Source organism: Barbus barbus, assembly GCF_936440315.1.
Source record: "Barbus barbus genome assembly, chromosome: 2".
NCBI lineage: Eukaryota > Metazoa > Chordata > Actinopteri > Cypriniformes > Cyprinidae > Barbus > Barbus barbus.
Genome location: NC_136730.1, coordinates 23,791,117 through 23,804,319, shown reverse-complemented (window position 1 = coordinate 23,804,319; position 13,203 = coordinate 23,791,117). Strand labels below are relative to the sequence as shown.

The 13,203-nt window shown below is 34.2% G+C and overlaps 1 protein-coding gene across 1 annotated transcript; it reads right to left on the bottom strand.

The window, feature by feature from the left end:
• Positions 1-790: 790 nt before the first annotated feature.
• LOC306878151 (troponin I, fast skeletal muscle-like) lies at positions 791-4,022 on the bottom strand. The gene is made up of 7 exons (XM_079430308.1): positions 3,976-4,022; positions 2,423-2,509; positions 2,113-2,149; positions 1,884-2,012; positions 1,600-1,689; positions 1,342-1,518; positions 791-1,184 (listed from the first exon to the last, which is right to left on the bottom strand). Exons 2-7 carry the CDS (start codon positions 2,428-2,430, stop codon positions 1,095-1,097), a joined length of 531 nt encoding a protein of 176 aa, XP_079286434.1. The 5' UTR covers positions 2,431-2,509; positions 3,976-4,022; the 3' UTR covers positions 791-1,094.
• Positions 4,023-13,203: the final 9,181 nt, after the last annotated feature.

Below are 13,203 nucleotides of genomic sequence, written 5' to 3'. Positions count from 1 at the left end.
CACCTCAAAACAATAGCATTGCAGAACCACTAATAGTCTGTGTGTTGTCAGGCACTCAGTTCAGAACCATTATATCCACATGCATTGTTTACCTGCCTAATGAATAAGCTAAGGAAAGTACTTAAGTAGAGATAAGCACCTAAGTCTCCATTATAATCATTAGAATTTAACTAAATGAATCATGGCTTGGCTAAAATATTAAAAACATCATTATAATGAAAATAATAGTCAGCCAATATGCTTCCTAGTGTGGGTGTAGAAGAATAAGCCTTGGTACAATGGCGAGTTAAAATAATGTGTAAAGGTATAAAAAGGCATGCATGTGAAGATGTATAATTATGCCGGCTCAGATGTATACATCATACTTTAGCAGTATCACAGGTGAATGCCTACAGTTTATGTAGCATTGATAGTTTAATAGTTACTTTAAACACTGTATACAATTTTATTTCTTTTAAGAATATAAAGAATGAAAGACGGGAAAAAAAGAAAATATAACAAAAATGATGCATTTGGAACACTTGATATATTTTCTTTAGTGGGAGATTTCATGTAAATCTTGCTTTGCTTATCAAATGAATAATCTCAGTGTGTGACTATACTTGCTACACTTAAAGAGCAATTCTCTAATCTCTACTAGTGTGATGGTTTGGCTGTTTTCCCTTGTGACCACTAGGGGTCATGGGTTGCTGTTGTTCTTTAGTGTCACTGAGCCATATAATTGACTGGCGAAGATGAAATAATGAGAAAGCAGAACATCAAACTTTGTTGATTTATAGTTTATTATTTTCCAGCAAACGTCTCCCAGTGTTGTTTTTATTTATTTAAAATACTATTAAATACTCAGTGTTGAGTATTTATTTGGTCTAATTACAAAGGCCCAAAGTCAGATTATTCTTTTACAAATTAAAGCTGCAAAACCAACTATCACATCCATCAAAACCTTCTTTATGCAATACATATCCAACTGTGACATCACTTAACACAATAGATAGCATTACCTTCTCTCAAAACCCTGAAGACCACGAGAATTAAGACAATCTGACTGAATAAATCATTGTATGGAAATGTACATTTATTTAAGAAAAACAGATTTAAGCCTCAGACTCAAACATCTTCTTCCTGCCATCCATACCAGCCTTATCCTCGATGTTCTTACGCCAGTCTCCCACTGCGTCCTTCTCCTGTAGCGCCAGACAAAAAGTATAATGTTTCAAAACTACAAGCCTTCGTGTAATTTGTCTGCTGTTGCTGTTTGTAAAAGTCTTTAAAAGAGATCATCTGAGTTATGTCCACATTTTATTGCACACTTCTGTTTAAAGGCTAATAATGTGTGCTCACCTCCTCCTTGACCTCTTTCTTGACCTGTTTGAGGTTGGCTCTCAGGTCCAGAGACACCTTGTGTTTGGAGCCCAGTAGAGCTTGTAGCATGGCGTCAGCAGACATGCGTACTTTCTTCAGAACAGGTTTCTTGAATTTACCTTTCAGGTCCTGAACCTTTATCTTCAAATCTTCAATCTTAGGAGATCAAGAATAAAGTTTAGGTTTTAGAATTTACGTCAGTTGAATACATCATCTAGTAAAATAGAACAAAAGTACCTCTTTGTTTGACTTGGCCACTTTGCTCTCCATATCATATCTTTGTTCATCAACGGCATCAATCTGCTGGTGCAACTTCCTACACAGCTCCTTTACACAAAGATGCATGAATAGCCTGTTCAATTTATTGGTCCCCAAAAATGCAGAAAGTTTTGTGTGAGGGTTAGGTTAAACGTTTGTGTTAGGGTACTGGGGGAAGAAAATACAGTTTGTACAGCAGAAAGACCATTACGTCTTTAAGGAACATCTCTATAAAACATGGAAGTCGGTGTGTGCGTGTACACCTGTAGTTCCTGCATGCTTCCAGGTAGTGAGAGAACAGGGCAGTTCTCATCCATGTATCTCTGTTTTTCCTGCTCAGCCTCAGCTGCGTCTTCCTCCAAAAGGCCATGAGCAATCTGAAGCAACAAGCTCTGGAGCACAAAGACAAAGAAGCAGCATAGACAGCATTCAACAAGAGAGTCACTGACAGTTCATATAGCTCAGATCACATGAAGAAAGACATGACCTCACCTTCAGATGTTGCCTGCGGCTGGACGACATCTTTTTCCTATCAGAAAGCAAATATTTACAATTTCAGAGAGCGCAGAACAGTGCATCGTTTAGTGGCTGGGGTGATTATGGTTGGAAGAAACATATATGCAACATCCATGCTAAAATACTTGTGATAATAGTAATAATAGCATTTATGCTACTATGTATCATAATAAATACAAAATTATCATGATGCTAAATCTATTTGCCGAGTTCAGTAATCTAGGACTTAGTGACTTGATCCTTTTCACACCACTCAAACATCATGATTTTGTAACTCAATACTTACTCAGACATCTTGCCGGTTTCTTTGTGGCGATCTATGTGAAGGTGAAGACACCTGTGGGTGGCAGGTGGGGGTGTTACTGCCTTCAGTCTGATGGAAACAATTTGCATTCAGTCATCAGTCCTGCAGCAGATCTAAATTTGGCTGGGATAATGTGAAAGAGAGATGGCTGGACATGGGTGTGTGTGAGTGTCGAGACCAACAGAAGGGTTAGGTGTTTAAGGGTTTGAATTTGAGAAGCAGTTGTCTTGTGTTCTTTTTTTAGTGTTCCTTTGTAGGAAGCAGAAGGTCTGCACCCAATACAGAAGACGAGACAGCTGACAGACAACTTGCTTCCTCTTGAAGAATCTCCACGACTTCAACACTCAACAGCTGAAACCCCCCACAACTGTAAAAATACTTTCTGCTATATTAGTTCTATATTTTTCTTGCTAAAATGTTTTTGGATTGGACGTGGACTGAGTTGGGATGTTCTGTTTTCTAAAATCAGCTGTGGTCTCCATACCTGAGTATATCATAAGGTGTGTGAAGGAAATACATACATTGTGAAAAAGGATTGCCTAGGATTCATGGTAAAACCTGTTAATTGGTTAACGATAAGTTCCTATACTCTACATCTTGCAAAACTGAAACAGATCTATTGGGACATTTCATGTAATGTTATAGTTTAAAAAACTATTAAAAAACTGTTAAATGGACTGGAAGTAAAAAGAAGTAAAAAGAATAAGTCATATAATTTACAGTAAATAGACATTTACAGAATTCACATTTGATATTTTGTTAAAATCATGGTTTAATGTTACATTGATAAATTACTGTTTATTGCATTATTTTAATGTTGTGTGTTACCATGATGGTATGTTGTATTTGTGTGCATGACACTGTACACCTTATGTTTTTGTTATGTTAAAAAATTAAAATAGATTTTATTAGCAGCTCGTATGTAGTAATTTAACAGAAAATGGCTGTTGGATTTACTGGTTTCAATTTTTTTCGCCCGTTTTTTGTCATTTACAACCATTTTAAACTAAAATTTACAGGTCTGTAAAGTTTTTTACATTTTACTGTATTTTATTGAATTATTCGGCTTTAAAAAACAACAACAAAACAATAGGTGCTGATGAAGTACGTCAGGAAATATTTAACTGTAAGCATGTGCTTAATGAGATTCATAATACTTTTACAATGAATGAAATATAGCCTATAATAGACCCCAACAACACATACTACAAATATGTCAAATTAGGGGTCTAATAAAAGTTTCTGAGCATATAACATTACAGTTTAAAGTTAAAATTGATCAGAATTTATCCATAAAGAAGACATCAAACCATATCCATTGTCTCTTCAATATTAAAAACAGTATTATATTAGGCAACAGCCACTTAACCGGTTTTGTCTCTAGTACATTCCTCCAATATACAGTACATTATAAAGCATATTATTATCTTGCTTATTGCTCTAAATTCTTGGCTGAGTGTATGGCTGCTCAGCATGATTGAGATCTTCTGAAGATCCGTGGAATGTTAGAGATGAACAGAATAATAAAGACTCACCTTTCAGCGTGCAGCAGGATGTTCGGAGGGGATTACAGGGAAAGAGTATCAGCTTATAACATTAGTTGGGTTTATATAGGTTTCCCACACAGCTCCTCCATTCTTTTTAAGGAAGCAGATCTTTCTTTAAGCCAATGAGATTGTTAAATCCCAACACCCCCTCTCCTTCCCTCCCCCACAATCAACACACACACATTTGTTTTTCTAACATAACATTTAAGATGTATTATACTTATATTGAGCTAATGATGCTTTCGATCCCCTTACATAACCTACCTATCACCAAAATATTTCTGCATTTTAATTAAAAAAGGATTTTGTATGTTAACTGGTCCCGCAGTGTTGGTAATTTAATTTTTATCTGTCCTTGTGGGGACATTTTGTGCAATGTACAGTATGCAAACACACACCTGACCCACATCTTTCACTAAATCCTTGGAATGAGCAGAGAAACATGACACTATTTCAATATAGACATTTATCGCAAGTGCAAGAACTGTAAGAAATTAAGATGAACCCTGCTATCACTTCTGTTGCTGTAATCTCTGTGTTTTCTCACCTGTTGTGCTCTCTAGCAACATTGTTTAGCAATAAAACAGGTGGAAACTCCAACTGTATGACATAAATATCACTCAACGCATTCTGCAGATACATTTTACTACATATAAACTTCACAATTGCTTTGTAATTATTATAATAATACACTTGTATTCTTCAAAATTATATTGACTTGTCTGATTAAAAAGATTATAGTCTTTAAAACATACAGACGGTAGACTTTCCAAAAATGTACATAATTTTGTTTAAAGCCATGTTTATAGAGTCTTAAAAGTCCTCAGTCTGTTGAAATAGGTATCAGATCACTCCAAGAGGTTTGTCACCAGATGGCATTATAAAACTCTAGGTGGCCATTTTTTAAATGTCTTTGAGGAACCTCATTTGATTGGAAAACTGTAAGAATATAAAAGATGACAGAGATACATTTCATGAAATTCATGTATAAAGGTGATATATATATTTAAGGGGGCAGGGATTGCTCTCCTTAGATAATTTTTGACTATGGTTCAATGTGTTACTTCAGGGCTTTGATATGTTTAAGCAACTGAGAGAGAGCACTTACTGTATTTTATTGTATTAAAATAGCTATTTAAAATTACCTCTGAACTTTGACTTGGGTTATACTGCTTCAACATGCGACCTCCTGGTGCATTGAGCTGGGACATGCAGAGAGTTCATCAGGGGCAGGGGCTCAAATGTAAAATAGGGGTAATGAAAGAAAATAGGCTATAGGTAAAAAGTTTGGATACATTACTATTTTATATTTTTGCAACAAGTCACTAATAGTCCTGCATTTATTTTAAAATTCATTTTATGCAATGCAGATTTATTATCGATGTTGGAAACCTGTGATACTTGATAAAACAGAAAAAAAGAACAGTATTTATATAATATATAACTTTTGTAACAATATACACTACAGTTCAAAAGCTTGAGGTCAGTTTTTTTTTTTTTTAAAGAAATTAGTTTGTAATTAAGCAAGGACTTTTTAAATTGATAGAAACAGTGATAGTAAAGATTGATATTGTTAGAAAACATCTCAATTTTGAATAAATGCTGTTCTTTTTAACTTTTCATATAGCAATAAACCCCAAAAACGTATCACGGGTTACAATACTAAATAAATAAATAAAATAAGCAGCACAACTGTTTCCAACATTGATAATAAATCAGCATATTAGAATATTTCTTAAGGATCTTGTGACACTGAAGACGTCAGTAATGATGTTGAAAATTCAGCTTTGCATCACAGAAATAAATGATATTTTAAAGTATATTAAAATAGAAAAACATTCTTTTAAATTGCAATAATATTTCACAATATTACAGTTTTTTCTTTATTTTTGATCAAATAAATGCAGGCTTGATGAGCATAAGACACTTATCAAAAATGGTAATATAATAAAGTCCTTTCACGCCACCATTTCGCCAGCCTACACTTAATAGGCCTGTAGGTAACACTTGGGTTTCATTATGATAGTTTCATGAAATAGTAGGCTAAACGGTGTAGCCTACCATACATAAATATAAGTGAATTGAATACTGATAACCATTATTGAGACTTTTGGCGCTGCACGGTTTTGTGTAGTGCTTCTGTAGTCATTTAGCATCATTTTCTCAGCGATGTAATTTGATTTATAAAATAAGACAAACCACAGATCCAGATCGCTCCACAAATGTAAGCTTGTCTGTCCATGTAATTTTCAACTGATTTATGAATATGAACAGAAAATGACCGCTACACTTCACATGTCCAATGAATTTTGAACTTCTTGTGCCAGATCATGATTGGCTGCATTGTATAAAAAAATAATAATAATAAAAATAAAAAAAAATGAGCCAACTTAAGGCAACTATAGCTTCAGCAGATTTTTGAGTTCTCTCAACTTATTTTTGTCTGAGAATCTCAATTTTTTGTTGTATAAACTTAAAACAACAAGTTGAGAAAACTCAAAAATCTGCTGAAGCTGGTTGCCTTAAAATTTTAAGTTGGCTCAACATTTTTTTTTTTTTTTTACAATGTGGTGTATTGTACATGACAAACGGGCACTGATGAATTTTAATATTCTAAAATAGTGAAAACGACACATTAGCCTTGATTATTGATGAAAAAAGTTTAAAATATTTAGTTTATTTTATCCTTCATAGGCACTCACTGAAAGAAGGTTACCGAACAGACTGTGGGCGGAGCTTAGGTGGTGGCAGAAAGATCCCACTGCTTCACTAACGCTAGATATGTCTTAGCTTGTTTTTTTAACAATAACTAGAGAAATTCCGATTTTACCTGCATATGTAAGGTCTCTCACTGTCCGGGACCGCGATTGTTATTTGAAAAGGTTAACTTTAACGGATGTAACCAGAGTGACTCGCATCTAACGTGTATAGTAAAGACAAACTCACCGTATATCTAGTCATGAAGATGTATACATTTCAGTTTCAACAGGCAACTATTTTTACAGCTACATTATTCCAGCCACAATTACTCATAACAATGTATATACAATTACATATGATTAAGCATATTAATCGTCAGTTTGTTGTTTTACACACCTGCACATAGACATTAATTCATACACGACCAGTGTTGGGGTAACGCATTACAAGTAACGCGAGTTACGTAATCAGATTACTTTTTTCAAGTAACTAGTAAAGTAATGCATCACTCTTTAATTTACAAAAAATATCTGAGTTACTTTTTCAAAAAAGTAACGGCAGTTACTTTGTTTTCCCATTTATTGACTGACAAGTCTGTCCCAGTGTTGAGAGAAATCTGAAGTACAGAGGCGTTGTGTGCACTGTGTGAGCATGTTACTGTAGTTCTAGACTAAATGTGAACAAAAAACTGATTTAGTATTCTTCAAAGTGAATTAAAACAGTGAAATGCAAACTCAGAATATGACGCAAAGCTGCAATAATTGTTTAAAAATTTAATAATGTTAAATTACACAAATGTATCTAATCCCATTTTATTAACCAATGTCTTTGCTGCTGACCTTTGATGATCCAGTTCAACCATACTAATAAGCAAAAATGATTTTAGATAAACTAACAATTGTTTTTTTATTGCTGAAGAGTGTTGAACCTTCTTCTCCTGCGTTCTACTGTATAGATGTGAATTTACTTTTCCTTCAGTCTGAGGTTTATTCAATACACTTTTTGGTGTGAAAGGGCTTAGTTACTTTTTTAGGGAGTAAAGCAATATTGTGCATTACTTTTAAAAGTAACTTTCCCCAAAACTGTACACGACATAGTAGTGAGATGCATAAGAAATCTTTAGATGCGCCCATAACAACCCTAACAAAAGGCAATACTTTACTGAACCTTTTCTGATAAGAAGTGTGCGCTGCAAACGCAAGCATTTTTGACGATCGTTTCTGTCCAGCAGTGTTGGGGGTAACGCATTACAAGTAACGCGAGTTACGTAATAATATTACTTTTTCAAGTAACTAGTAAAGTAACGCATTACTTTTAAATTTACAAGAAAATATCTGAGTCACTTTTTCCCCATTTATTGACTGACAGTGCGCTGTGTGAGCATGCTGTTACTATAGATCTAAATGTGAATGTGCATGAATTCATCCCACTCGCAAAAAACAGATTTAGTATTCATCAAAATGAATTAAATGCAAACTCAGAATATGACGCAAACTGCAATAATTAAATATGTTAAACAACACAAATGTATCTAATCCCATTTTATTAACCAATGTCTTTGCTGCTGACCTTTGATGATCCAGTTCAACCATACTAATAAGCAAAAATGACTTTAGATAAACTAACAATTGTACTTCATTGTTTTTTTTATTGCCGAAGAGTGTTAAACCTTCTTATCCTGAGTTTTACTTTACAGACGTGAATTTACTTTTCCTTCACAAGATACAGGGCTTTTACATTTGTATTAATGTAATTTATTGTATTAAAAACAATCAAGCCCTGCTCATATTTAAAAAGTAACGCAAAAGTAACGCAAAAGTAACGTAACGCATTACTTTCCATAAAAAGTAGCTAAGTAACGTAATTAGTTACTTTTTTAGGGAGTAACGCAGTATTGTAATGCATACTTTTAAAAGTAACTTTCCCCAACACTGCTGTCCAGTCCACTCATTTTATCGCGTTTAACCACAGCTGTCGTCGTTTTTTTTGTTGTTGTTTTTTTGTGTCTGGCAGTGGCAGCAGCATTACAATTTCAATATTCCCAAAATAGTGTAGCTGCGAGTGACGTAACTGTACATATTTTCATTATAATTAATTATAAATTAAAATGCATTTTGTTTTATTGACCACAATATCATTGCTATTTGTCTGAGAGGGGCACTTTTGGATAATTTCGAAAGCGCAGGGGCTAAAAGAACCCCTTGCAGTTCTTCATTTCACTTTATTACGTTCTTTCTGGAACCATTCAAGAAAAGGTTCTTCATGGCCCCAATGTAGTTAACAAACATACAAAGAAATCCAGGAATAGGAATAAATGCATGTTTATTACTTTTATCCCTTGTGCCACAAAATCATATGAATAGGCAACCAAAATTAATAAATTAGACAAATTGCCCAAAATCAAACTGAAAGCAGCATTAAATAAACAAACCAGAAAACAGCAGGAAAAAAATACAATAAAAACAGCACAATACAAAACAGTAGGCTACTGATACTTGTAAGATAAACAGCAGCAGCAACAACAAATAAATATGCAACTTAAGATGGCTTAAGATGATTCATTTTAACTACAGGGAATTAAAAACTTCCTTCACAGAGAAATGCATTTAACTGATACATCTTCGAGAATTGTAACGATAAATTGTATACCATTTGCAAACAAATACTGTTTTAACATCCAAAACTGATGGAAAGACTATGCATTTTCATAAACAATGAAAATTGTCTACAGTTTAATATAAACGTGTGAGTGTGTGTGTTGTGTGTGTATGTGTTGTGTGTAGGGGTGTAACGATACGCAACGCGAATGATTGAATGATTCACGGGCATTTTCCAAATGTAAGTGATCATCCCTGTCCCCTTGTAGTGGGGAGCGATGTTCCTCGTCTTCAGCTGGGATGTTCCTGTGACAATGCAGCACGATCTGTAGGTATAGGCATAAAAATTGCCTATTTGATATTTAAAAAAAGATATTTAAAAGTTTCAAACATATTAGTTTTTATATATTAGCATATTTAAATTAAATATAAAATGTACGTTTATTTACAACAGTTATGCTAAAAAACAAAAACAAAAAAAAAAAACATTAAAATAGCGACATCTGCTGACAGAGACCATGCTGCATTGTCACAGGAACATCCCAGCTGAAGATGAGGAAATGACATTGCTCCCTTTACCAAGTGCATTCCAAACGACTGCATAATGATACACGTGTTCCCTGCTCACTCCAAAGTCCCCACTACAAGGGGACAGGGATGATCACTTCCATTTAGAAAATGCCTGTGAATCGTTCAACTGCTATTCGCGTACATTTACAAACTATAACCCCCCCCCCCCCCCCCCCCCCCCCCAATAAATAAATAAATAAAATAAATAATAATAATAATTAATAATTAACGATAATAATTAATCGTGTCTTTATCATGTATTTAAACAGTAAGTGGGACTATGTGAACACAGGTTGGCATTTAAAACACTAGCTTACATGAAATTTAATTATTCAATTTAGTAAATTCATAATGGCCATTTGCTTTTTTACAAATGCTTCTATTTCAGATGGTATATTATGTGCTTACATGAAGCAGATTAATATTTATTTTTAATATGAAATCACAAGGCATTTTGTAGTCTCTATATCTGATACACTCAGTTCAGTTCATAGATCACTCTCCTAGTGAGCTCATGATTTGATTCAGGTGTGTTAAATAAGGGAGACATATGAAATGTGCAGAGCTGTGGGTCAAGCATTGAAAACCACTATAGGCTATGCAAATGACATTGTGCTATTTATTATGCCTTGTGTCACATTATTTTTCTTAAGAATCAATAAAATCATTCTGGGATTTATTCCAACAATATGAGGTCACATGCAGAGGCGTCATGCCCATTCATAGTGCATGTGCCCCCTCAGGTTTTTGAGTCCAAAATACAAAAAAAAAAAAATAAATAACTGAATAATATTTCTATTTTTGATACAGTCACACCATCATGATTAAATCATTCAGTGTGTCATATCATCATCAGCTAATTAATCTCATTTTTTATAATTAAGCCTATACCTCAGCCTTTTTATTTCATTTTAAAACATGATTGCAGACAAATTTTGCTTTTGTTAAATAACTAGCCTAATAATTTTTGAGTCAAAAAACAGCATTAAAATAGAGATAATAGGTATAAAAGGACTGATCTACTGGTCTTTCTTTAATTAATAAACACTATTTATATAACTCTAAATTAATACTTTATATTGCACTATAACTGAACGCAACTAATAGAAAATGAGTTTGGAATGAGTTCTTGACCAGACAGGACAATTTAGTTCACTTTCCAAAAAATATATCTACAAGATGTTGAGTGTGAAAAACCATTAGTCTAAAGAACTTTTCTGTGCTACAAAGAACCTTTCTGTTCTACAAAGAACCTTTTCTGTGCTGCAAAGAACCTTTTGTGCTGCAAATAACCTTTCTGTGCTACAAAGAACCTTTTATGTGCTGCAAAGAACCTTTCTGTGCTACAAAGAACCTTTTCTGTGCTGCAAATAACCTTTCTGTGCTACAAAGAACCTTTCTGTTCTACAAAGAACCTTTTCTGTGCTGCAAAGAACATTTCTGTGCTGCAAAGAACCTTTTGTGCTACAAAGAACCTTTCTGTGCTACAAAGAACCTTTTCTGTGCTGCAAAGAACCTTTCTGTGCTACAAAGAACCTTTCTGTTCTACAAAGAACCTTTCTGTTCTACAAAGAACCTTTCTGTGCTGTGCTACAAAGAACCTTTTCTGTGCTGCAAAGAACCTTTCTGTGCTACAAAGAACCTTTTGTGCTACAGAGAACCTTTCTGTGCTACAAAGAACATTTTCTGTGCTACAAAGAACCTTTTCTGTGCTGCAAAGAACCTTTTGTGCTACAGAGAACCTTTCTGTGCTACAAAGAACCTTTTCTGTGCTACAAAGAACCTTTTCTGTGCTACAAAGAACCTTTTCTGTGCTACAAAGAACCTTTCTGTGCTACAAAGAACCTTTTGTGCTACAGAGAACCTTTCTGTGCTACAAAGAACCTTTTCTGTGCTACAAAGAACCTTTTCTGTGCTGCAAAGAACCTTTCTGTGCTACAAAGAACCTTTCTGTGCTACAAAGAACCTTTTGTGCTACAGAGAACCTTTCTGTGCTACAAAGAGCCTTTCTGTGCTACAAAGAACCTTTTCTGTGCTGCAAAGAACCTTTTGTGCTGCAAATAACCTTTCTGTGCTACAAAGAACCTTTCTGTGCTACAAAGAACCTTTCTGTGCTACAAAGAACCTTTCTGTGCTACAAAGAACCTTTTATGTGCTGCAAATAACCTTTCTGTGCTACAAAGAACCTTTTCTGTGCTGCAAATAACCTTTCTGTGCTACAAAGAACCTTTCTGTGCTACAAAGAACCTTTTCTGTGCTGCAAAGAACCTTTCTGTGCTACAAAGAACCTTTCTGTGCAACAAAGAACCTTTCTGTGCTACAAAGAACCTTTCTGTTCTACAAAGAACCTTTCTGTGCTACAAAGAACCGTTCTGTGCTACAAAGAACCTTTCTGTTCTACAAAGAACCTTTCTGTGCTACAAAGAACCTTTCTGTTAAAGAGTGTAACTCTAGCATTCTCTATTCTAATTCTATTCTTTAAAAAACTTGTCCCTTTTATTAGACTTGCACTCTATTCATTAACTGCTTGTTTTCTTTAAAAAAAAACTATCTTTTCTAATCTTTTTGTATTATATCTGTTTTCTTTTTATTTATTACACAATTAACAAAAGCAAAAAAGGCCTCTAACACTAGCTTGTTCTATTCTTTTTCTATTCAATCTGTTTTCTTTTTATTTATTATATAATTAACAAAAACCTTGCTATGTGTAATGCGTTAAGCTAACTGAGACTTGTTATATAGCACTAGTATATCATTGCTCTTTTGTTGATTTTGATTGCTTGCATTGTCCTCATTTGTAAGTCGCTTTGGATAAAAGTGTCTGCTAAATGGCTAAATATAATGTAAATGTAAAATGGTTGAAAACCCCCAAATGTACTGTAGTTTGAAAATGTGCACTGATTGGTAAACACCCATTTTGGTTCTGCTTTTGCGCTTCTCAGTAGTCTAATTGATGCTTTCTTATTACAAAGAAAACACATCCCAATCCCACTCAGCCTGAGGTTCTTATTTCTATGCATGCAGAAAAGGCCTTTGATTGGGGTGAGTTGGGAAGTTTCTCTCTTCCCAAATTGACTCATTATTTCCGACCTGGTCCAATAAAGAGATATGCTCCTTTCAAAATTTGTTTATTAACAAGTGTTTTCCAACATTTCAGCGGTTACAACAGATATTTGCTCTACCTAGTTCACTTTTTTTTTTTTTTTGACATATTTACAAACTCACAGTTTTATTCAAAATAATTTTTCGCCATTTCCTAATGAGCCGCCAACTTCTCAAATGGACTGTAATACTGTTGTTTTAACAGAATCCATTTACTAAAGGAGGAGTTTCAATGGGATGTTTCATT